The 27,057-nt window shown below is 43.9% G+C and overlaps 1 protein-coding gene across 1 annotated transcript in view; it reads left to right on the forward strand.

The window, feature by feature from the left end:
- FBLN1 (fibulin 1) overlaps positions 1-24,287 on the forward strand; it is a 115,646-nt gene extending 91,359 nt beyond the window's left edge. Inside the window, exon 19 of the mRNA XM_068170917.1 lies at positions 21,396-24,287. Within this exon, the coding sequence (XP_068027018.1) occupies positions 21,396-21,535 (140 nt within the window). The 3' untranslated portion in view covers positions 21,536-24,287. The remainder of the gene's footprint in view (positions 1-21,395) is intronic.
- The last annotated feature ends 2,770 nt before the right edge of the window (positions 24,288-27,057 follow it).

A 27,057-nucleotide genomic window follows, 5' to 3' on the forward strand; every position in this document is an offset into this window, starting at 1 on the left:
TCAATAAGGTTGGAAAAGACCTCAGAGATCATCAAGTCCAACCTGTCACCCAACACCTCGTGACTAACTAAACCATGGCTTCAAGTGCCACGTCCAATCCCCTCTTGAACACCTCCAGGGATGGTGACTCCACCACCTCCCTGGGCAGCACATTCTAATGACCAATAACTCATTCTGTGAACAACTTTCTCTTCACCTCAAGCCTAAACTTCCCCTGGTACAGCTTGAGACTGTGTCCTCTTGTTCTGATGCTGATTGCCTGGGAGAAGAGACCAACCCCCACCTAGCCACAATCTCCCTTCAGGTAGTTGTAGACAGCAATAAGATCTCCCCTGAGCCTTCTCTTCTCCAGGCTAAGCAACCCCAGCTCCCTCAGCCTCTCCTCATAGGGCTTATGCTCGAGGCCTCTCCCCAGCCTCATTGCCCTTCTCTGGACACGTACAGATCATGTGCTACTGCTGGCCATTGTTATTTGCAAAAATTTCACTGCTATCCTTGTCCTGACTTTCCAGCCTCATTTGCACATGCAGTGGTTGCTGATCTTACCTTTGAACCATTATAGAAAGTGTCTAGAATACTGATAGCACAACACTGGATTTATTAGTAGTCTGATTTCTGCTATGGTATCATGGTTGGTTAGTATGTCCCAGAGGCTGGCAAGGGACTTCTAGAAAATTGTTAAATGGTAAACAAAACCAGATACCATAAGACTGTGTCCTTGTGGGATCCCATATTGGTTGGGGACAGGAGAAGGAGACTGGAGTTCATAGAATCATAGAATCAATAAGGTTGGAAAATACCTCAGAGATCATCAAATCCAACCTGTCACCGAACACCTCATGACTGCTAAACCATGGCTTCAAGTGCTACATCCAATCCCCTCTTGAACACCTCCAGGGATGGTGACTCCACCACCTCCCTGGGCAGCACATTCCAATGGCTAAAAACTCTCTCTGTGAAGAACTTTTTCCTCACCTCGAGCCTAAACTTCCCCTGGCACAGCTTGAGACTGTGTCCTCTTGCTCTGGTGCTGGTTGCCTGGGAGAAGAGACCAACTCCCTCCTGGCTACAACTACCCTTCAGGTAGTTGTAGACAGCAATAAGGTCTCCCCTGAGCCTCCCATTTGATCTTTTGGGAAACCTGTTCTTAGCACAGGAGTAGCAGTTCTGTATCTCATAAGTAGTTTGGCTATTCCCAGAGTGGCAAAGTCTTTTCACAGTCCACCACCCAAATGTGTGTATAGTCTGACATTAAATTCAGATTACAAAAGATTTAGTTCTGAACTCTGTCCATGGTCCCACTCTGCAGTGCTAGGCAAGTACCTTCACATTCCTCTTGGCTACTCCCTTGTCCTCTGTTGCTCTGGTTGGCTCTTATCAAACATTTGCTGTGATGTTTAGCACAGTGAGATGCCTGAACTGATCTGGGGTTCCTGGGAGGGTTGTGATGGTGAAAGTAGCAATTCACCTATGATTGCTTTTCTCTGGGGAAAGGGAGACTAGGTGTAGGCAGAGCCAGGGCAGCCAGGACAGCCCTGCTGTGATTTCATCACATAAGTTACCTCCCCTTGCAGATACTCTAGTAGAAAGTAAGCAACAATAGGCACTTTTTGTCATGGCTATAATGTCATTAGCATGAAATGACAATGGTGTCTGGCAAAACAAAAGCAATGCTGGCCAGTCATTCACAGGACATAATTCAGCAGACTCTTGCAGCCTTACATTGCAAAAAACAACCCACAATCACTTCTAGGATCGTTCTGTTTTCATCTAGGCTTGCACCTTTCACAAAGAGGAGTCCCTCAGCAAAGAGTATTTTGTGAGTTTTTCTTTATGCCAGGTTGCCCTGTCAAAATCAGTAGCTATGCATTTGAGACAAGGGTGCCCAGAAGCCATTTGGTAAACAGAATCCTGGATTTATTGCCTGAACCTGCCCTTTTGGGATGCTGATGACTGTGCTGTTCAGTAGTCAAATCTCTCAACACCCTCCCTCCCCTCCAGAAAAAAATGTCAGGCTGGAGAGCTCTTCTGGAGGCAAACAAGCAACTCGAGCAGGAGGTGAATTTTCATTTTGTGCCTGAGAAATGCTGAAGGTGCTTTTCTGGTGAGAATGAGTCTTGTGCTTAAGTGAAACAACCTTCCTAATGCCAAATTTCACTCTAGCACGTGTTGCAAGTACCTGGTTAATCAAACGCTCCTCCTTGCTCAGTGTTCATCTGACCCCTGGGGTAGGAAGGTGTAACAGGTTGCAAAAGCATTCACAGAGACCACCTTCAGTTACGGTTTTCATATAGCCAGCAGGCAAATAAACTGCTCTGCAACTCTGACCCAAGTTTTGAGACCTGTAGTGTGAATTATAAAACCTGCCAACTTGGGAAAGAAATGGACTTCATCAAGAAGCAGCCGAGGGAACAGCTGAAGATCCTCAGTTCAGGTTACATAGCATGGATTTTTAAACAGTGGGCTGAGATGTTACGTAAATAAGCAAATAAAGCCAGATTCTGAATCCAGTATACTGAGAAACAGGCTATAGCAATTCCTCTGGGAGGATATTCCTGGAGAATAAATCTAATGAAGAGTGACTGAAGGAGCTGGGGCTGTTTAGTTTGAGAAAAAGGAGGCTGAAGGGAGACCTCATTGCTCTCTACAACTACCTGAAAGGAGGTTGTGGAGAGGTTGGTGCTGGTCTCTTCTCACAGGTAATTAGTGATAGAACAAGAGGGGACAGCCTCAAGATGCAGCTGGGTAGGTTTAGACTGGACATTGGGAAGAATTTTTCACAGCAGGCGTGGTCAGGCATTGGAATGTGCTGCCCAGGGAGGTGGTTGAGTCACCAACCCTGCATGTGTTTAAAGGTTGTTTGGATGTGGTGCTTGGGCACATGGTTTAGGGGTGAGCTTTGTAGAGTAAGGTTATCAGGTGGACTTGATGATCCCGAGGGTCTTTTCCAACCTGAATGTTTCTGTGTGGTTCTGTGATTCTGTGTGTGTCTCTGTGAATTCAGCCTTCTGAGGTGCTTTGTCCCAGTTTCGAGTAGTCAGAGACCTGCTCGTCTGAGGATCGTCAAACGGGAAATATCTGTGTGACTATCCAGATGCTTCTACTGCTGCCTCTAAATTTGTGTGTGGATAACAAGCATCTCATTCCTGCAGTAGCACCTACATACCTGGTAAAAATGGAGGTGGAAGATGAGACACACATAGCATATCATAAAACTTTCCCAATATGATGCACAGATGCATAAAAAGCCCCAAACACTGTAACTATTATTTTCAAAGGGGTTAGATGTGGTGAAGTGACCCCTTTATTTCAGCCTTGATTTGAGAAGGGGATTAACACATATTAAGGTTCAGAAGCTCCCCTCATCAGAAATTCTGCTAACAATACCAGCAGAGATGTCACCTCTAGGTGATGACTGAGCAGCTAGAGAAGGGCTTTTGTGTGAGGATTAAGTACTTTTCCTTACCTGGTACATTGAATCACAGACCTATATCATGGTGTGTGCCATAATGTGGCTCTCCGCCAAGAAATGCTTAAAATTACAGTAATTAATTGCCCATGTCTCATGGAAAAGCTACTGTCTCAAAGTTGGGCCGAAAAGAAATAATGTGGTTGTGGGACAGCTAGGGTAATCTAAACTACTGTCATTAAACAAAGGGATCAAATGGACATGATTCATAGATTTATAAAATGGTTTTGTTTGGAAGAGATCTTAAAGACCATCTATTTCCAACCCCCTTGCAGGGACATCTTCCAATTGACCAGGTCACTCAAGGCCTCATGCTGTCTGGTCTTGAACACCTCCAGGGAGGGGGCATTCATGACCTCCCTGGGCAACCTGTTCCAGTGTCATACCATCCTTACTGTAAAGAATTTCTTCCTAATATCCAGTCTAAAACTGCCCTTTTCAAGCTTAAAGCTGTTCCTTCTCATCCCATCACTGCAAGCCCTAGTAAAAAGTCCCTTCCCAGCTTTCTTGTAGGCCCCCTTCAGGTACTGGAGGGCTGCTATAAGGTCTTCCCAGAGCTGCCTTTTGTCCACGCTGAACAGCCCCTACTCTCTCAGTCTGTGCCCAGAGGGCAGGTTGTCCATCCCTCTGATCATCTTCATGGCCGTCCTCTGGACCCACTCCAGCAGCTCCCTGTCTCTTGTAGGCTGGGGGCACCGGAACTGGATGCAGTGCTCCAGGTAAGGTCTCACAAGCAGAGCAAAGGGGCAGAATCACCTCTCTTGTCCTGCTGGTCACACTGCTTTTGATGCAGCGCATGACACGGTTGCCTTCTGGGCTGCAAGTGCACATTGCCAGCTCATGTTGAGCTTTTCATCAACTGACACCCCCTTCTCTTTGACACTGCACTCAAGCCACTCCTCACCCAGCTGGTGTCTGTGCTTGCGATTGCCCCAGCAGGGGTGTAGGACCTTTCACTTGTTGAAATTCATGAGGCTGGCTTGGGCCCACCTGTCATGCCTGTCCTAGTGCCTCTGGATGGCATCCCTTCCTTCCTCCCTTCCCTCAAGTGTGTCAACCTGACCACACAGCTTGGAGTCACCCGCAAACTTGCTGAGGGTGTAGTCAGTCCATATGACTGACATGATGATGTACCATGATGGGCACTAATTGCCCTGTAAATCAGATAGTGAGCATACAGCATCAGGAAGCTGATATATGTGATTCTGCCCCTTTTGGGCATTCAGACCTGAAGTTTTTCCACCTGTTTTTGTAATAGTCTTGTAGGATTCTTATACTCTATAAAGCATGTCACATTCTCAAAGGGGGAGCAGGAAGGATTAAAAAAATATATGGTAGAGACTATGTTTTAATGAGGCTACTTCAAGTGCACATACTGCAGTTTAGGCATGAGTGATTTTGCAGCCTTGTGAAGGTTAAAACTCATTGCAAGGTTTGCTGGGAAGGCAAATCAGAGATCTAAAAGCACTTCAAGTTTGCCAAACCAAGATAACAGCACCTCTCTCTGAAGTTATTTGGTATCCTTAATAAAGATTATAGTAAGCTAGCCAAACCTCAGTAAAATCAAAGGTTGTTTTTAATTATTTCATAATACCAAGGCTCCATAGGATCCAAAATGGCAGGCAACAGCTTTGAAAATATTTACCACTTATTTCTGGCCAAAAACTGCATTAATATCAAGAGTTGTCTTTAGTGCCTCTCTGATGCATTTTAGCAATCAAAGCTTCCTAGAGAAGCCTAAGTGTTAATGAAATTTAGCTTCATTGAGTCATTGAAGGATGGTATTTATAATCAATTGAGTCCTGAATATCTAATCTGTTGAATAAGGCAGAAAGATCCTTTTTCAGGCTGAACTGTAATTCCTGTACTGCAATTTTATTTTATTTTATTTTATTTTATTTTTTTGCTGTAGAGGTGAAATGAAAGGCGAAAGGAGAAGGAGATTGGTTTTGCTCGACTTAGTTTACTAATATTTGTACCCTAGGTGGAAATTTCAAAGGCTATTTGTACCTGGAGAGGTTTTTTTGACCCAATTGCTTGGACAGTCTTTAAAGGAGTGCTTTGTCATTACATCAGGTGATCACTGAGCACAGGAGAGATCTGAGCAATAGGTGTAGCTTACGGCCACAGGCGCAGGCCCATCTTGTTGCGTGACTCTTCTTTCTGCGGGTGTCCTACCCTTGGTCCTCTTTTAACACCTCTCTGTGAAGGATATTGTGCATCTTTGGGCTGTCCTGCTGAGTCACAGTCATGGGATTGCTCTGGGGAAGCAGGCAGTTCCTCTGTACCAAGGATAACACGCTGTTGCGGTCAGCACCGCACCATCTGGCCCAAGCCTTTAGGAACACCATTTGTACCACTAGTACAAATCACTCTTGCCGTTCTGTTCCCTAACAGGGAACACTGGGGGTTTATTAAGTGATATGGAGCATTGCTGATGCTCAAAAGGGAAACACCCCTCTCCTCTGTGCATTTGAATAAACACTCCAGCCCTTTCCCTGTTGTCAGTGTTTGTGTGGCAAGCTACAGGATTTGGGTTTTTTTATCTTTCAGGTGTTAATCCAAGGGAAGGGGTGGAGGATATAGCAGGACCACTTAGCTTAGACCAAGGTGTAACACTGAGTATTATGTAGCTTATGAAACTGAATTCTAAATTTTTTTAATGAGCACTTGGTTACTCAACAATTGAAAATTAAGTCATTTTCTTGATAATTTAATTAAATACCTGAGAGGTGCTTTTTTGAAAAGTACATTTTTAAAAACCTTGTCCCCAGATACCTCAGCAAAGATATTTATAGCCAGCCACATTCAAGTGAAGTAGTTTCCCATCAACATGGAAACCTTGTTAACATCTAACTCAAACTTGCTTCTCAAGATCTATTATTTTGGTGAAGTGTTCACGGTCAAACGTGAATGAAGGTCTAATTCACAATGTTCTGAGGGCGAGATACTTCAAAGCAAGAGGAAATCTATTTTACTACATGTTTTTTGATTAATGAGTTTTCTGAATCCTGTAGCCATATTTATGTTTGTCAGGTGTGGCAGCTCAAAAATTAATGGTATCTTTCAGAGCCTGCAGTGATGATTACCAAGAAATATTTCATTTGCCGAGGAGCAGCCACTTATTAATAAACCAGACTATTGTAGAAAGTATAGAGCACCACAGAGCAGGGACATGCATTTTTATTGAGAGAAATATAGATAGTTCTCATGTGCACAAGCAAACAAAATAAACCCAAACCCAAACAAACAGAGAAAATTAAAAGGACTGCTCAGCTTTTGAGACACAGAGGAATCTAAGGTGTACGTTAACTTTCTGAAGTCAGCAGATATCTGGTGGTCTGGGAAATACCTGCAGTTTGACAGCTAGATTGTGCCTTTAGGCACAGTCATGAACTAGAGAGGAACGTAATGCCTGCGAGACTGCCTGTGGAGGCACAGCCCACTGTTGTGCAGGGCAACAAGAAGGGTTTCTGTAAGTGCATCAGTAGCAGAAGAAAGACTTGGAAAAATGTGGACCTGCTTCTGAATGGGTCAGGAGGCCTGCTGACAAAAGATGTGGAGAAAGTGGATGTATTCAATGCCTTCTTTGCCTCCTTCTTTACTGATAAGAATGGCCTTTGGTGTCCCAGGGCCCTCAGAGCAACAGGAAGGTTTGGAGCAAGGAGCAGTCAGCCTTGGTGAAGGAGGATCAGGTTAGGGAACATTTAAACAAAATGCACATCCATGGGGGCTGATGGGCTGTCCCCTCAAGTGCTGAGGGAACTGGACGATGTCATTGCAAGGCCACTCTCAATTATCTTAGAGAGATTACCATGGTCAGAAGTCCCCATGGACTAGAAGAAAGCAAATGACACTGCAATCTTCAAGAAGGCAAAGAAGGAACATCTAGGGAACTGCAGGCTGGTCAGCCACCTCAGTCCCTGGGAGGTGATTGAGAAAATCCACCTGGAAACCATTTCCAAAGATATTAAGGACAAGAAGGTAACTGAGAGGAGTCAGCAGGAATTTATGAAAGGCAAATCATGCCTGACCAACCTGACAGACTTTCACAAAGAGATGACTACATTACAGGATGAGAGAAGAAGAGCTCATGTTGCTTATCTTTCAACATCACCTCCCTTAATATCATCATAAGCAGCCTCAGGAAATGCAGGCTAGATAAGGGGATGGTGAAGTAAATTGATAAATGTCTGAACTGCCAGGCTTAGAGGGTAGTGACCAGCAACACAGCTAGCAGCCAGTCACTGGTGTTATATCCAAAGGATCAGCCAGTGTCTTCATTAATAGCCTGGGTGATGGGACAGTGTGCACCTTAACAGGTTTGAAGAGAAAAGAAAACTGTAATGAGTGGCTGCTACACCAGAGGGCTATGCTGCCATTCAGAGGGACCTCGACAGTCTGGAGTAATGACACGAACGTCATGAGGTTCACCAAAAGGAAAGGCAAAGTCACAGAATGTTAGGGGTTGGAAGGCTCCTCTGGAGATATCTAGCCCAAACCTTCTACTAACACAGGTATGCCTAGATCAGGTTGTAAGTCATGCCCCAGGGGAGCAATAACCCTATGTACTGGTACACACTGAGGGCTTAACAGCTGGAATGCAGCTTTGCAGAGAAAGACCTGCAGGTCCTGGTGGGCACCACGTTGATCAAGAGCTAATGATGTGCCCTTGTGCCAAAACCAAGAAATGGGTTGTATTAGGAAGAGTACTGCCAGCAGGCTGAAGAGGTCATCCTCTTCTCAGCACTGGTGAGGTCACCACTGGAACGCTGTGTACAGTGCAGAGGGGAGAGAGTCCAGCAGCTGAACGAGATTAAAGCACTGTTGTATCAGGAGAGGCTGAAAGAGATGGACTGTTCAGCCTGGAGAAGAGGAGGCTTAGGGGGGAATCTGATTGATGTAATGTGAAGGAATAAACAAGACAGAGACAGACACTTCTCAGCAGTGTGGAAAGGACAATAGTTAATGAAAACCAGGAGATTATATTTAAACATACCAGAAAAACTTCTTGTTACTTTACTGTGAAGATGACTGAACAGGTGTGCAGTCTCCATCCTTACAGTTACTCAAACCCAGGCTGAACACAGACAAGAGTAATGTGCTCTAAGTGACTCTGCTTTGAGCAGAGGTTGTAAAGATTGCCTTCAGAGGTGCTTCTTGCCTCAGCAATTCTGTGATTCTGATTCTGGATTGCTCTTCTGACTGGATTACTATGACAGGAAAAACTTTGCAGCTTTCACTCTACCACATGCAGTAAGACATTCCCTAATGTGCAATGCTTGAAGCATTGTGTTTTCAAAACTAGGATGCATTAAGCCACTACCCAACAGTTGATGGCAGAGCAATATAAGCACCAAGAATCATTACTTGTCCACAACCTTTTGGAATAACTATCAGCATTTAAGAAAGGAATTTAATTAAACCTTAATATATGCAGAGCCTCATAGCTTGTTACAGAGAAAATAATAACTATAAAATAGACTAAAATACATATTTTCTGCATGTGACCAGGATGGGAATTATCTTTCAACCTTTTTGGTGAACTTTGTCTATTTGTAATGAGTACTGAATTAAGGATTGTAATTTTTCTTCCTTGCAAATCTTAACATGACTTCTTTACATTGAGAGCTACAGAGCCAAAACCTAATCTTGGCTCTATCATTTTGGCTTCACAATATAGATCTGTATTTACATGTTGTAGACTGAGCTAGTCTGGTATTCAGGCCGAACCTGCAACTGATTGTCTATGGTTTGATCCAAGGAAGTATTTATTCATGGCTGGATTTTGTCTTTTTCTTTTGTTAATATCTGGAATGATCCTATCCACTTTGCCTTTTAAAATAGCCACTGCAACAATAATTTCCCTTGTCCCGAACGTTCTAATTTCCTGAACAGCTTTTGAAAACAGGACTACTGGGTTCTTAAGTAACACTGATGCATCTGAGGTGTTTACTCTTAATTTTGAAAATCTTGGCCAGCAGTATAAAGCGAGAGGCCTTGAGGGGGAAAGCACACTTGAAATTACAGTCCAGGATCTTGCATTAACACGAGGAGATTGGTCTTCTTGTATTGCTTGAGGGAAATTCATAAACATGCTTTTCCCCTGCAATAAGTTGCTCACCACACAGTACCACTGGCATGCCAGAGTTCTGGGCCGCTTTTTCTTTAATAGCCGTTCAGAGCCTTTAGGTTCCAGGAAACCAAAATGATAACCCCTTGGCTTCATCACTGCAACATCCAGGAGGGAGTCAAGAAGTTTGCAGACATTAGAGGAGAGTCTGTGTCCATCCTTTGGACATAATCATACATGCTCATGGCCTGACACAGACCAGCAGACTATTTAAAGGGTAGTTTTGTGATTCCTGAAGATCCGTTGCTTACAAAAGGATAGTTGCTGTTTTCTTGTGGCAGCTAGAACTATTCCTCTCTGACAGAGCTAAGAAAAGAACCAGAGTGGGTTTTGTTGGGAAGTAGATAGCCAGGAACAGCCAAATGAAGGACTTCAGGGCATAGGCTGAAATTATTAATATAAAGCCCAATAAATTTCGTGAGTTTCAGATGAGTTTAGGCTTCAGCTCCATAGCTCTCATCACATTCTCTGGTACTTGAATTTTTCCAAATTAATCCTTTCACATTCCAAGTATCCATTGAAAGCACACGGAAAATAGCTAGAGGAAATATTATAAGGTGGTGGGTTTGGGGTTTTTTTGTGTGTTATTGAAATGTCTGTCTTGTAGGCATCACTAGCAGCTCATCCCAAAGTTTCCATCTGCAAACAGGCATATCAGATTCTCGTGACAAGCTTTCCTGTCTTTGTTTTTTTTCTGTGTGATGGACTTTACCTTTTGCTTAAGACAGACCTCATAGGCTGAGGATTAGGAATTTTAGGGGGAAAACTGACTGCTTGGGCACTTAACTCATCTCATGGGATTTTTATTTATCTCATGAGGAATAGGCATGAGTGTATTGCTACCAAAAGTTTGTACACTCTGCATTAACCAGCTGTACATTTTTCAACCCAAGTACGTATTCCTGCCTCTCCTGTGTAAAGCCTCATACCTTGTTCAGCTTTTCTGCCCTGCTGCCCTTCCTGCCTTGCTGGTGTGTACTTAGTTAGAAATCCTTTGGGGACCTCAGAGCTGCAGTGCATATAAGGGACAGAAAAACACCATCACACATAAGAATTGCCAAGAAGACCCTAGCTTTCCTCAGCCCTGTGGCTGTTTAGGCTGAGTGCCTTCCAAAAAAGAAGCCACAGAGTTGAGACCTCCAGTGTCCTGAGTGTCCAGCCCACGGAGTGGACACAGGAAATAGTGTATTACCACCCTAGAAATCTGGCTGCAAAGTTATTGTCTTGCTTATTCTTCCCCCTCTGCTCCTGTGGGAGAGAGAGGCTCTCTTACCTGGTAATGATGGGGGAGTATCCCAGACCACTTTGGCATGAGTAACTTTTTTTTACCCTGTGCAATCTTGGCCTGATTATGCCTAATGCCAGGGTAAAAAGTGGGGACAGTTCAGACCAGGCCAGCCTGAAACCAGCCTAGCAGTGGGGGGAAAGAACAAGACCTGGGGGGTTTGGGTGAATGCCAGGTGGTGAGAAGGGAAGTGTTGGGCTTTTGGTTTGGTGTAAAAGAACTTACGTGTTTAGACTGGGGATTTCTTTGCATTTCTATGCTCACCACTATGCTTTGTAGTTTTTGTAGCACGTATGAATTGCTTTTCCATTTAAACTTTGCATGACTATCCAATCCATTTGTGTGAGCCTTATCCTTTTCCCTCTTTTGGAGCAATAGAGCAATCTGTCCCACTATAAACTAGGACAAGCCCTTAGACCCTTTGCTGTCTATGAGTGTATTTTATAAGGGAGCTGATACTAAGATTCCTATGGAGCCATATTTCATATAATAACTCATATTTCATATACCAACTTGCTGTTAATTCCAACTAATGCAAAATATTCTTTATACATATATATATGATACGTAGTCCCACTTGCAGCAGAGTGAATGAAGGCTAATTCTCAGTTGTTGTATTAGTTACTGATTTAATTGTAGTAATGCATGTCCAGGATGCAAACATGAAAAAAAAAACAACACATTAGCAGTGTGTGCTTGTTTTGAAGGAAAAGTGAACAATGAGCTGTGCTCAGACTTGTTTGTATGCCTTTGGTATTTCAGCTATATGTATCCCCTATTCTTTTAGATTTTTTTTTTTTTTCCAGAGTGTTTAAAGTAGATCTCAGAATGAATAAAAGGGTATGTTTTGTTCTACTTAAGGCTGGATGAATTTGTTAACTAGATTAATGATTATGAAAAGTGAATTGTTTTCTTCTTTGCCACTGCATGCTCTCTCAGTAACTCCTCACAATCCCAAAATTTAACCCAAATTTAGTCAGATTGTGATCAGTTTTTAGCTGGCCAGAAATCATACAACTAAACAATGAAAAAGAAAAAGGGGGCAAGAGGGGAAAAAAAATAAAGAGGCAAATTTCCCTAGACAAATTGTTTGTTCCCAGAAGAACTGGCTAAATTGGTGCCTGCCTATAATGTCAAGTGTGCTGACACTAGCAACAAAGGAGGTGATAGTGCTGGATTCAGCTGATAGTAAAAAGCCACATGCCTCTTTGTTGACTTGCTTCCTGAGAAGAATCACACAAAGGAGACTCTGTGCCTGCTGCAAGCACAAAGGGAAATCCAAAAGGTAGCTTTGTTGCTGTCTTTTGGCCTGTAACAACTGGAACAGAATTTTATAGTTGTGACCCTGTGCAGGGGGAAAAAGATGGGAAGGTGGTAAGAAGAAAAAACCTCTTGAGCTTGTGACTGAACTAAGCTCGGAATATGGTTGAGGGGATTGATCAACCTTTTTGATAACTATGCTGATTGTATTTTTGTGAGCACAGCCCCCAGGTTGTTTGAAAGAACAAGTTCTGATCTGGCAGCAGTTTGGGTTGCTTATATATACACTAATACATATGCCTCCATATGCAAACACAGGTAAGGCAGCAGGGGGTGTACTTCAGTACATTCCCTCTTGCAGCACACATCAGATTCAGCTACCCAGAAGCCAGCAGTTCCTGTTACCTCTCCCCCTTTCAGCCTCTGATGCCTTACCTTTTCCACTAATACTTCTCAGGTCCTTAAAAGTTTAGGTTATCCAAGACTCTCTGAGGAATGGGTGCAGCTTATGCCTGTACTGTGTTCTGATAACAATACAGATTCAAATATTTGACTAGACTCAAGAATCCCTGTGTAAAATCCTGAAACCTTTCCCTCTGGAACAGAAAGCATAACATAATGCATCCATTCTACCAAGCCAAAAGAGCCTTTTCTAGTGGCAGTGTGAAAAATAAGCTCCTTTGACTCAGCTTTGCTTTCTGGCAAACCATGGAGATCCTGTTTCTCTAGAGAACTTTCTCTAGAGAAACTGCAAATGCACTGGTCAGCAAGAGGTGTAAGGAACAAAACGACCCAGATTCATTGTGTTCAAAATGGAGCTTCTTAGTAAATCAGCTGCCTAATGCAAAACTACAAGCAGAAACCAAACACAGAGGTGAATTGCCTGAGGATCTCACATATTTCAAAGCAGAGCAATGTAATGAGTGGTATAGACAAGCCAAGGAATACCTGTGGCATCTGATTACAATAATAGAAATTCTGCTGAAAAGCTTAGGAAGATTAACAATATTAACCATGCTGTCTTATTTATCACATCTTCTTTGATAAGCAAAGCCTCGGTAACGCAATGACAGTGGCTCTAAGATTTTTGGTTACTGTAATTTTCCTAACCTGAAAATAAGTAGTATATATTATTTAGGTGACTGTCTTCACTACACATTGTTACATACTTTTACTTTGGACAAAATTGAAGTATGAAACATGAAAGCAGGGCAGGAGAGCAGAGTATTAATTACAGAGCTTTAAAAGTTCTGGGCCATGCTCATACTGTCATTGCAGCAGTAACTGTGATATCCAAAAGCTTACTACCTCTCAAGCCAAGGCTGTTTGCTTACACAGATTAGCAGATGGAAAGGATTGGCGTAGATCCTGTTTACCATAAGGGCAAAGTGTGCAAGGAAAAGAAGTCTTATCATTGCTTTCTGAAAGGAGGTCAGCAAACCATGAAGATACCCAAGCAGATTTGGGATGTGTAATAACATCTCTGCCCAGTTAACAAAAAGGCAAAACCAAACAAAGGCAAGCTGATGGAAAGTAGTCTGCTTGGCCTGTGACATACAAGGTTTTCTTTAGTCTGCCTGTGTTTGGATCACAGCTAATGAACTGAAGAGTATAAACAGCAACAGCAGCAGCACATCAGACTGAAGTGGGGATCGGGACTTGCTTGCATAGATGTGCCTGTAGGCAAGACAATGCAGATGCTTGAGATTGCCTGGCCCATGGGATTCAGCAGCAGTGTGAATCTTCGTGATTGTTTATTATCAACAATTCACCCTGTTTTAATATAGACAAATATTCTCCTATACTTTTTTTTTTTTTTTCTGGTGTGTGTGCAAAATGCTAACCTAGCTGAAATCTTATTTTGTTGGAAAAGGATTCAGGTGAACTTGCATAAATAAACTCACCGCATTTTCCAACTTGTAGAGTTTGCATCTTTAGTCGCAGAGAGGACCAGTTGGTGGTGGTATTTGATAGCCCTCTCTTTTCAGGTCATTTAATAAGCAACACTAGTGTTCTTCTGGCATCCCATAGAGAGTGGCATCTTCAGTGTCTATAGGTGAACAGTAAGTATAAAAACATTTGTTAAACTAAGAGGAAGGCTGCACTTTCAAAATGCACTGAAAAGTCAGGAAAAGTAGAATAGAATTTTCTCCTCACCTCTAGCCTAAATTTCCCCTGGCACAGCTTGAGACTGTGTCCTCTTACTCTGGTGCTGGTTGCCTGGGAGAAGAGACCAGCACCCACCTGTCTACAACCTCCCAGGGGAGGTTTAGGCTGGATGTTAGGAAGAAATTCTTCATAGAAAGAGTGATTGGCCATTGGAATGTGCTGCCCGGGGAGGTGGTGGAGTCACTGGAGGTGTTTAGGAGGAGACTTGATGGGGTGCTTGGTTGCATGGTTTAGTTGATTAGATGGTGTCGGATGATGGGTTGGATGTGATGATCTTGAAGGTGTCTTCCAACTTGGTTATTCTATTCTATTCTATTCTATTCTATTCTATTCTATTCTATTCTATTCTATTCTATTCTATTCTATTCTATTCTATTCTATTCTATTCTATTCTATTCTATTCTATTCTATTCTATTCTATTCTATTCTATTCTATTCTATTCTATTCTATTCTATTCTATTCTATCCCCCTGTCAAATCTGAGTGGCTCCATCCTGCTACTTTGGATTTAGACTATTAAAAAAGATATCAAAAGGCAGCTGATTTATTTCTGACTTTCCTGACTTTTTAGTACATTTTGGAAGTGCAGCCTTTCCTCTTTATTTTAAGAATGTTTTTATACTTACTGTTCACCTATAGACACTGGAGATGCCAGACCACAAATCTGGGCCAAGCTGTCAAAAGGCACAGTGGAACACGTATATGCAAATGTTGCACTACCTGATAAATCTACTTACTGATACAATTGCTCAAAAACATTGGGAATTGTTACACATGAGATCTTCAAACCTGTCCTGTGCTAAATATTTGAGATACTCAGTGATTCTTTCAGCCGTGTATGTAAATTACATGTACCAGGCCCGAGTCTCCAGCTTTTTCTGTAGATGTTTTGTAAGAGAAGGCACAAGGCACTGCTGGCCCTGCTTGGTCTGGAATAGGTGCACCAACTTCATACCTGATGTGACAACCATAAGACATTAGAGAATCAGGTACAGGTAGCATCAAAAGGCAGTGACACATTATCAATTGTCCCCTTCTACTCAGCTGTGGAATCCACACCTCGAGTATTGTGTTCAGTTTTGGACACCTCAATACAAGAGAGGTGCTAGAGTGAGTGCAGAGGAGGACAAAGAAGCTGGGGAAGGACCTAGAGAATAGATATTATGAAAAACAACAGAAAGAGCTGTTTAGTTTAGAAAAGAGAAGGCCGAGAGGAGGCCTCATCGTGCTCTACAACCACCTGAAAGGATCACAGAATCATAGAATTAATAAGGTTGGAAAATACCTCAGAGATCATCAAGTCCAACCTGTCACCCAACAGCTCATGACAAACTAAACCATGGCTTCAAGTGCCACATCCAGTCCTTTTTTGAACACCTCCAGGGACAGGGACTCCACCACCCCCCTGGGCAGCACATCCCAATGGCCAATTACTCATTCTGTGAACAACTTTCTCCTCACCTCAAGCCTAAACTTCCCCTGGCACAGCTTGAGACTGTGTCCTCTTGTTCTGGTGCTGGTTGCCTGGGAGAAGAGACCAAGCCCCTCCTGGCTACAACCTCCTTTTACGTAGTTGTAGACAGCAAGAAGGTCTCCCCTGAGCCTTCTTTTCTCCAGGCTAAGCAACCCCAGCTCCCTCAGCCTCTCCTCATAGGGCTTGTGCTCAAGGCCTCTCCCCAGTCTCATTGCCCTTCTCTGGACACGTTCAAGTGTCTCAATGTCCTTCTTAAATTGAAGGGCTCAGAACTGGACACAGTACTCAAGGTGTGGCCTAACCAGTGCTGAGTACAGAGACTTGGGTTAGGGCTACTAGGGACTTCTGCTTCTGTTAGTTCTGCTTTAGTTAGTTCTTCTGGCAAGGGCTTTGGTGTGGGGATGCTGCGAGGGATATGCTCAGGACTTCTGTTAGCTGCTTTGTCTGTTAAGGGCTTCTGGGACTTCTTCTGTAAGTGGGACTTTCAGACTCTCTAATCATAGAGATTCTACAGTGCAGCAATAAAGGACTTCTGGGAGGACTTCTGAGATTCTCTGCTCTGTGCATTTCTGGAATCTTGTTGCTATATGGCAGTAGGGTTTGTGCCTTCATTCATCACACAATGGCCCCAAAATCAGGGGAAGAACAACACCTTCAGTTTCTTGCTTTGATATAACTGGTTTAAGATGTACAGCATTAGCTACTCAGACCATTATTTGGCTTGGTTTTAAAACTGCAGCAAGAAAACTATGTGGAAAAGTACTACCACATGGATAACAGCATGTGTGCCCATTCCACCTGGAAAATAAATATTCCAAATTTTTCTGCCTATTAGCAGGATGAATCCAAACAAGAATGAGGAAGTTAATAATTGATTTGAATGCTAAGTCAGCAACATGTGGATAGATGCCATACTGTGGTATGAGCTATCTTGGGTAGAATTGCATCATGTCAAAAACCAAAACAAACCCCAAAGTAACCAATTTGCAATCCCACTTCTAGACTAGCCTAGGCTCTGCTAGGGTAGAGCAAAAGATTGCTAAGTGAAACCAGCAGCCTTTGTCATCTGAGGTTTGGTGATCACTGTGTGGGCCGCTAACAGGGGTGGTTAAACAGCTTGCCAGTCCTGAGTGATTCCAATGCTGCATGTTTTTGTGGTTGGCAGCTAGAGCAGTGCCTGCAATAATGTGCTATCTTGTTAGCAAAATGCTTGAAATGCTACTCAAAAGGGAGGACAATTTTAGCAAGGCTTTTCTGATTCAATATATCATCTTCCAAGCCCAGTCATTTTTATAAGGTTCAGGAGACCAGTGAAGAGCACTGGGAAAACATAAAATATAAATATATCTGGGAATAGATATATAAATTGTAGGGGGAAGGATGCTTAAAAAATTTCATCAAACGTGGCAAGCTAAGTGAATAAATGTGGTGAAAAGTGTGCAGTTTTACTGCATGCTGAAGATATTAGTATTGAAACAGCACAAAACTCTAATGTCTTCACTGCCTTAGGAAATGGTGCTGACAGCCTGCATAAGCTAATGTTTATCTCCTCCATCAGATCTCAAGCCAATGTGTTCATAGGGGACTGCTCTAGAAGTTCAGCTGGGACTCCAGGAAGGCAGTGGTGTGCTGCTTCCGTGTGAAACAACCTCCACCATGCAGAAGGCATACATCCTTTCTTAAACTGTATATTCCCTTTGGAATTAAACACTCTTGTCGGATAAGTCAGTTGTCAGAAGGAGGTAGAATCATAGAATGATAGAATTGTGTCAGCTGGAAGAGGCTTTTGAGGGAAGGGGAGTCTCTACCAGAATCCTTGTGCCTGCTGGCTGACATTGGGTGCAAGTGATTTTGATCTTTTAGATACGGGTGGGAGCCCTTTGCAAGCTCCCTACTATGTAACACCAGACCTAGGTGATAACCATGAAGTGAGAATGTGCTTACAATCTGATCTTGAGCTTCCAGAATCAATTGCAAAGCTTCTGCTGACTTTCTTTTGTGTAAGCCTGAAGCTGTAATGTTGTTCTGTTTAGCCACATCATGTGAAGGCATCAATAAGACCTCATGGCTCAGATAGGCATCTCCAGAGTCCTCTTCCACACCCCTGCCCAGTAGCCGGTAGCCCCATTTCAGCTTCAGTCCCTGCCTGAGCAGTGTTGGAAGAGGGCTGGTCTCCAGCTCATCACAGCCATAAAGTCCTCTTGTTATGGACCCAGACTCAAACCTTGCCTCCACAATTTGATTTTGCCCCAACATCATCACCACCAACTTGATGGATGATCTGGGCTCTTGGTTGAAATAGGCTATCCCATGGCTTGCCCTGCTGCCTGGCTGGTAGGGTGACACAAGCCCTTTCTGGAGGAGCCCTGCCCTGCTGCTCCTCCGAGAGCTCCACTACTCTCAGCCCACAGGAGGCTTCATCCTACAGTGCTCCAGTACTGGGGCTCCTCCATGTAAACCAAATCCAAACCCTAGAGCCCTGAAAGACATAGCTCACTTCTCCCTTGCCACTTCCTGATGTTGGTGATGTTGGCCACTGTGCATGTGAAGAACGACACAAGAAGAGGTTTTTGTGATAGTTCCCCTATACTCATTAAACTCCCCTGCTTTATTCTTCTTGTTCCCAGTGAGGCCACCCATCCATGATAGCGCACACTAACTGTCATAGAATCACAGAATGTTAGGGGTTGGAAGGCACCCTCAGACATCATCGAGTCCAAACCTCCTGCCAAAGCTGGATCACCTAGGGCAGGCTGCACAGGAACTCATCCAGGCAGGTTTTGAAAGCCTCCAGAGAAGGAGACTCCACAACCTCTCTGGGCAGCCTGCTCCAGTGCTCTATCACCCTCGCTGTTTAGAATTGCCATCAGGTGTTTATGGGGAAAGTGCTGATTTTCTCTGCTGTATTACAAAGAACTTCTACTTTTCCAAATGAAATGTGATTTTTCAGCACAGTACCAGAACTTTCATGGCATTCCCAGGCGTGAATGCTTATGTTCTCCTCAGGACAATGTGTGCGCCACCTTACCTAGGGCAAGTGTCCTGGTAACCTACTTAAAAACCAGTGTCACAGACTGCTTACAGAATCCATTTCTTGGAATAAAAGCTTAAAAAAAAAAATTACTGATGTCAGAATATGTAGTTTTTCTGCCATTAGCAGCATCTATAGAATAGAATGGAATGGAATGGAATGGAATGGAATGGAATGGAATGGAATAGAATAGAATAGAATAGAATAGAATAGAATAGAATAGAATAGAATAGAATAGACCAGGCCAGACCAGGTTGGAAGAGACCCTCAAGATCATCGTGTCCGACCTATCATCAAACACCACTCAATCAACTAAACCATGCAACCAAGCAATCTATCAAGTCTCCTCCTGAACACCTCCAATGATGGTGACGCCACTACCTCCCTGGGCAGCCCATTCCAATGGGCAATCACTCTCTCTGTATAGAACTTCTTCTTAACATCCAGCCTAAACCTCCCCTGGCACAGCTTGATACTGTGTCCTCTTGTTCTGGTGCTGGTTGCCTGGGAGAAGAGACCAACCCCCACCTGGCTACAACCTCCCTTCAGGTAGTTGTAGAGAGCAAGAAGGTCTCCCCTGAGTCTCCTCTTCTCCAGGCTAAGCAACCCCAGCTCCCTCAGCCTCTCCTCATAGGGCTTGTGTTCTAAACCCCTCCCCAGCTTTGTTGCCCTTCTCTGGACACGTTCCAGCAGCTCAACATCCTTCCTAAACTGAGGGGCCCAGAACTGGACACAGCACTCAAGGTGTGGCCTAACCAGTGTAGTCTACTGGGTCAGAATGACCTCCCTGCTCCTGCTGGCCACAGTGTTCCTGATGCAGACCAGGATGCCATTGGCCCTCTTGGCCGCCTGGGCACACTGCAGGCTCATGTTCAGACTACCATTGACCAGTAGCCCCAGGTCCCTCTCTGCCTGGCTACTCTTCTTAAAGATATTAAAAAAGTTGTATTTTATTCTTATTTTGCAGGCTTTCTTGCAAGCTATTTACACATCCAATTAACAAAATAACTTTCCTTCATCTAACATGAAAACAAAAAGGAGTGTAGCTCACCCAAACCCATCTGATTCTCCTGGTGTGGTGGGTTGAAATTACCCCCCCAACGTAAAATTGCCAGACCAGGTCAGTTGGAAAGCAAATGAAGCTATATTTACAAGCAAAACTACAATCTGGAAATATGGAATGCAATTAATATGTATTTACAATTAATGAACAGCTCAAGAACCCCCGTGGACAAAACCAGGGGGTTACCAACATCTTCCTCCTCCCTGCTCCCTTCCTTCCCCCTGTACACGAGACAAGAGAAAGAGGAGCAGAGAGTTGGTTGTTTAGCCTGGAGAAGAGGAGGCTCAGGGGAGACCTTATTGCTATCTACAACTACCTGAAGGGAGGTTGTAGACAGGCGGGGGTTGGTCTCTTCTCCCAGGCAACCTGTGACAGAACAAGAGGACACAGTCTCAAGCCGTGCCAGGTGAGGTTTAGGCTGGATGTTAGGAAGAAGTTCTTCACGGAAAGAGTGACTGGCCATTGGAACGGGCTGCCCAGGGAGGTGGTGGAGTCACCATCACTGGAGGTGTTTAAAAAGAGACTGGATGAGGCACTTAGTGCCATGGTTTAGTTGATTAGCTGGTGTTGGGTTATAGGTTGGACACGATGATCTTGAAGGTCTTTTCCAATATGGTTAATTTGGTATTCTGTGTTACTTAACCACAAGCAAGAACACAGCCAAGGTCAGCAAAGCTAGCAGAAGCAGTAGCTAGTATCTGCTAGAGCAAAGGAAGCTGAAAAGAGAAAGAATTAGAATATAGAATTAGAATTAGAATAAGAGTTAGTTTACAAACTAGTGGGTTGAGAGAGAAGGCCTAGCTCTCCCTCCCCCACAAAGAGGAAAAAAACCACAGCTAACTCAGTCAGAGAAGCAAAGGAATGCTATATTTACAAGCAATATATGGAATGCAGGTTGTATATACACCATATATACAGTTTTTAGAATATATATACAGAAATATACAGCAAAGAAAAAAAAATACAGGAATAAAATTCCCTCCTCCGGACAGAGGAGGGTTCCCCCCCCCCCCCATACCCTGCTCTCTCCCCATACCTCCCTTTTTTCCCAAAAAGCATTAGAGAGAGAAAAGGCAGTTATTAAGGAAGAGGCCTCCAAGCACATGCAGGATTAATGCTTATCTTATCCAAGGTTGCTCTGGCTAGGTGCCCAGAAGCAGACAAGCTGGAAAGGGAGAAGGAAAGGAACTGAGAAAAATTCCAACTGCACTAAAACTTAAAGCTGCGTTCTACCAATCTACCAATGAGATTTGTTTAGACCTGTCTTTGTTTACAAAATATTCAGCCAGAGTGTCCCAGCACTGTCCCTTTCTTAAAGGCACAGCCTCAAACGGTCACACTTTTTGTTGGTTTTCAGACCAATAGGATTATTTAGACCTTATAATTATTTTCCCTTTTACATTCAATGGTAATTTATTTACATTCTGCTACTTTCTGTTCAAGATTTGTGGCAAATCTCCTGGGCACAGCCTAAAACTGCCGCACCTGGTAATCTCTTTGTATCTCAACAGGTGTAGTCCGTCAGGTGAGGCCCATTGTTGGCCCTTTCCATGCCATCCTGAAACTGGAGATGAACTACGTCATGGGCGGAGTGGTGTCTCATCGCAACATCGTCAACGTTCACATCTTCGTCTCCGAGTACTGGTTCTGAGAGAGCCTTTAAAATTCCAGACAAGCAAGCAGCTCCAACCTAAAAACAGTACCACAAACTATTATGTCATGTATTTGTTTGTAAAACTCAATAGTGTTCTTTTTGTTTTGTTATTAAACATTTGGCTTAGAGTTGAAGACAAGTAACAAGCTGTCACCTTGATTAGACATAGGGGATGGGGAGGGGTGCAAATGGAGTGAACCTGATGTAGTTGTCTGTATAAATAAGTAATGTGTAAAAGTGAGATTTAAAACTTTTCTAAATGTTTAGGCAGATCTTAACTATTGCTCCTTGGCCAGGTAACCAGAGTGACTGAGGGTGTAGAACAAAATCATCATCAAAGAGCTCATTGGGATGAATATACTGTATCTTTGGATGGAAGAAGTGTTAGTAGCCATTAGTAATTTCACCTCAATATTGAGTACCTTGTGGGTGTCAGACTGTCAGAAAGCACTAAGCGTTGGCTTTTGGGCTCCAGTGGGATAACTCTGAGAAGGCACCGGGATTGTTTAGCAGTTCTGAGAAGTTTAGCCTAGGTATTTAAAAAGCACCATTCAGCTACAGCGAAAAGAGGAAGTGCCAAAGGAATTAGGAATCATAGAATCAGCCAGGGTTGGAAGGGACCACAAGGATCATCTAGTTCCAACCCCCCTGCCATGGGCAGGGACACCTCACACTAGATCAGGCTGGCCAGAGCCTCATCCAGCCTGGTCTTAAATGCCTCCGGGGATGGGGCCTCAACTACCTCCCTGGACAACCCATTCCAGGGCTTCACCACTCTCACAGTGAAGAACTTCTTCCTCACGTCCAGTCTGAATTGTAAGAGACTAACAAGTTATTGCACATATTAAAAAAATACTCCTTTGTTTTTGGGGTTTTTTTGTTTGTTTGTTTGTTTCCGATACTTACTATTTGATTGCAAGATTATGGTTGATTCTAATCAAATACCTCTCATTGAGATTAACCTGTTACAAAGATAAGGCATACTGCTTACATTCCAATCTCATCTGTCCTCAGAAACGCATGGGGAAACTCAGGCTTGTGCCTCCTGTCCATAGAGTAAAGCTCCACAGTGTTTTAAAACTGGCAGTAATAAAGTGAGCATGTTAAACTGTACACTTCTGTGCACCAAACCAAGGCATGTGTAATAATACAATGAAGCTCTCACAAATAAATGAATGTGTAATGTGTTTTGTGGGCACTGAAGTAACAGAAAGTGAACAGCTTCATGTTTCAGGTTTGGGGTTTGGTTTTTTGGTGTGTTTGTTTTAAAATATGAGGAAATAAAGGAAATCAGATGGGAAATACTCAGAAGTATGATACAGTTTCTGCTTACCAGAAAAATTGTATGATGTTCTATTCTATTCTATATGTGTCCCATAAGCAAATTAATTCTATGTCTATATGCACATCCCCCACTCAAACAACTCTGCTTTTTCATTGGTCATTTTTGGCACTAGGCATTTGTCTCTGCCTTTTATACAAAAGTCCCTGAGTCTTAGGGGAATCTCTGCTGACCTCAGTGGCCTTTGAGTAAGAATAAGAAGGGCTGTCCTCAAAAATAAATGACCACAGCAACTTCACTGTGTACATACAGATGTCTTCACTCTGTTTGCTGTGGCAGGGAAGCTTCACTGCCTGCAGCATTCCTAGTCCTTAAATAATGATTTGATGGTAATACATGCTCATGAAAAAAGTCTGACTCAAAGATGCTCTCCTTGATGGGTTTTGTTCCACCTACACTTAACAGAGCATCTCAACCCTATACGTAGCCTGATTTTTAGGATGCTGTCAGCTTAAAATGTGCTCAGTCTTGTCAATAACTACCTCTAGAGTCCTTATGGAGTCAGTAGTTGCCCTGTTTCTGCAGAAAAGTGATGTGAAGCATATCTGTTTGTAGCAGGTGACAATCATTCAGCTCACCTGACCTGACTGATGTTGGAAAACACCCATTACAAAATGTACTGTTGACATCAGAGAGTGCTGCCCTACATAATTCTGATTTAGACTGGAAAGTACAATGTTTTGTTATGCTAAAGGAGTCCAAGAAAAAGAGCATGAAAGACTTTCCTGTATCATCAACCTGGTTTTTTTTTTTGGTTTTGGTTTTGGTTTTGGGTGGTTTTTTTTTTTTGGTACTGGAAAAGTCCTTAGTACCAAAAAATACAAGAACTGTTTCCATCTGGTTTTCTAGACTGTAATTTTTGATCCTTTATTTCCCCTGTAAGTGATATTTAGTTGCAGTGGAAAGAACTTCAGGACAGCAGAAATCTAAGTTCAGGATCAAACTGATGAATGAACTAATTAAAAAACTTCTCCTTCTTAGCACCACAGACACATCTCTCTCCTTCATATGTCTGCATTCTGGGGTGAAAAAAGGATAGAAGGATCACCATTGATACCTGGAAAATTGTTGTTTTACGTTGTCCTAAACAATCCTTGATAACTGCAAGCAGCTTTTTAAATAGTCCTGATACCACATGAAACCTTTGATCCAGCAGACGATTTTATGGTTTCTATAAGATAAAATTGAAGAGTGCCATGGTCACTGTGAAGTGTCTTAACTTTTTGTAGGTCATCATAGAAAGACCACATTGTTCACTAATGCTAGGAAGGATTAAATATTGCTCCCATCCAAACCTGTGACAATGAAGCTTCAGTTACTGCTAATGGGATTTATAATTTTAATTGTAATTCATTTATGATTTTATTGACAAGTCATTAAAGCTGGTCAAGTGGGAGACTGTGCTTATGAAGTTGTCACTGAGATTCACTCACTTTGAGGGCTTCTCTTTACTCTGCTATGCTCTCTGTGGATTGGTTAGAGCTAAGCTCAAATTGTGGGGGGGCAGAAGCCATTGGGATGAGATTTAATAAGGCTAAGTGCAGGGTTTTACACTTTGTCCACAACAACCCCAAGCAGTGCTATAGGCTGGGGATAGACTGGATGGAGAGTGGCCAGGCAGAAAGGAACCTGGGGATGCTCATAGATAGTAGGATGAAGAGGAGCCTGCCGCGTGCCCAAGCGGCCAGGAGAGCCAATGTCATTCTGGCCTGTATCAGGAATAGTGTGGCCAGCAGGACAAGGGAGGTTATTCTTCCCCTGTACTCAGCACTGGTCAGGCCACACCTGGAGTACTGTGTCCAGTTCTGGGCCCCTCAATTCAAGACAGATGCTGAGGAACTCCCAGGCAGGAGTCTGGGGGTGATAAGCCAGAGCCAGAGGTGAAACCAGCAGCCCGGCTGAAGTGCATGTACACTAATGCATGAAGCAAGGGCAACAAACAAGAGGAGCTGGAAGCCTTACTGCAGCAGGAAAGTTATGATGTAGTTGCCATCATAGAGACGTGGTGGGACAACTCACATGACTGGAGTGCTGCAATTGATGGCTACAGGCTCTTCAGGAGAGACAGGCAAGGAAGAAGGGGTGGAGGGGTGGCCCTGTACATCAGGAAGGCACTAAATGCCATTGAGATGGAGATTAGGGATGATCGGGTTGGGTGCCTGTGGGTGAGAATTAGAGGGAAGGCCAACAGGGCTGACAGCCTCATTGGAGTCTGTTATAGACCACCCAACCAGGAGGAAAATGTTGAGGAAGCATTCTATAGGCAGCTTAAGGCTGTCTCAAGATCGCCTGACCTTGTTCTCATGGGTGACTTCAACCTGCCTGATATCTGCTGGGATCTCAACACAGCAGAGAGGAGGCAGTCTAGGAGGTTCTTAGAATGCATGGAGGACAGCTTCTTATCCCAGGTGCTGCGTGAGCCTAGCAGGGGTAAGGCTATGCTTGACCTCCTCTTCACCAACAGGGAAGGGCTGGTGGGTGATGTGGTGGTCGGAGGGTGGTTAGGGGCCAGTGACCATGAGATAATTGAATTCTCAGTATTTCATAGTATCATAGTATCATAGTATCATTCAGGGTTGGAAGGGACCACAAGGATCATCTAGTTCCAACCCCCCTGCCATGGGCAGGGACACCCCACACTAGATCAGGCTGGCCAGAGCCTCAGCCAGCCTGCTCTTAAACACCTCCAGGAACAGGGCCTCAACCACCTCCCTGGACAACCCATTCCAGGGTTTCACCACTCTCATGGTGAAGAACTTCCTCCTCACATCTAGCCTGAATCTCCCCACCTCCAGCTTCATTCCATTCCCCCTAGTCCTATCGCCACCTGAGATCCTGAGAAGTCCTTCCCCAGCCTTCCTATAGGCCCCCTTCAGATACTGGAAGGCCACAATTAGGTCACCTCGGAGCCTTCTCTTCTGCAGACTGAACAGCCCTAACTCCTTCAGTCTGTCCTCATAGGAGAGGTGCTCCAGCCCTCTGATCATCCTTGTGGCCCTTCTCTGGACACGTTCCAGCACCTCCACATCCCTCTTGTAATAGAGGCTCCAGATTTGGTCAAGCTAAGAGTGGCAGCAAGAAGACCTCCACTCTGGACTTCCAGAGGGCAGACTTCAGGCTATTCAAGGAACTAATTCAGAGGGTTCCTTGGGATAAAGCCCTTAAAAACAAAGGGGTCCAGGAGAGCTGGACCTACTTCAAGGAAGAACTGTTGAAGGTGCAGGAACAGGCTGTGCCAATGTGCCGGAAGATGAGCCGCCGGGGCAGACGGCCAGCCTGGATGGGCAATGAACTTCTAAAAGAACTAAGGGGAAAAAAAGAGGTTGTATCATCTTTGGAAGAAAGGTGAGGCAACCCATGAAAAGTTTAAGGATGTTGCTAGGTCTTGTAGGAAGAAAATTAGAGAGGCAAAAGCACATTTGGAGCTTAGACTGGCCTCTGCTGTGAAGGACAACAAAAAGTCCTTCTATAAATACATTAATAGCAAGGGGAGGGCAAGGACAACCGCCACTCCTTGGTGGACACGGAGGGGAACGTTGTGACAAGGGATGAGAAAAAGTCAGAGTTACTTAACACCTTCTTTGCCTCAAGTTTTACTAGCAGGACAGAATGTCTTCCAGACAGCTGGCATGCAGAGCTGGCAGAAGGAGCCTGGGAACTGCATAGTTTTCCTCTGTTCCAGAATGGGGTGGTTGGTGATTTGCTCAGCTGCTTGGACCCCCACAAGTCCATGTGACCAGATGGCATCCATGCTAGGGTGCTGAGAGAGCTGGCAGAGGAGCTGGCCAAGCTGCTCTCCATAATTTTTCAGCAGTCCTGGCTCACTGGAGATGTCCCAGAGGACTGGAAGCTGGCCAACGTGGTGCCCATCCACAAGAAGGGCTGGTTGGATGAGCCAGGGAATTATAGGCCTGTCAGCCTGAGCTCAGTGCCAGGCAAGATCATGGAACAGGTCATCTTGAGTGCAATCATACAGTACTTACAGGATGGCCAAGGGATCAGGTCCAGCCAGCATGGATTTAAGACGGGTAGGTCCTGCCTGACCAACCTGATCTCCTTCTATGAACAGGTAACCTGCCTGATGGATGTGGGGAGGCCTGTTGATGTAGTCTTCCTGGACCTCAGCAAGGCCTTTGACACCGTCCCCCATAACAAACTGCTGGCCAAACTGTCAGCC

Source organism: Melanerpes formicivorus, unplaced genomic scaffold (genome assembly GCF_026170545.1).
Source record: "Melanerpes formicivorus ecotype bairdi unplaced genomic scaffold, bMelFor1.0.p_v2 SCAF_3, whole genome shotgun sequence".
Classification (NCBI taxonomy): Eukaryota; Metazoa; Chordata; class Aves; order Piciformes; family Picidae; genus Melanerpes; species Melanerpes formicivorus.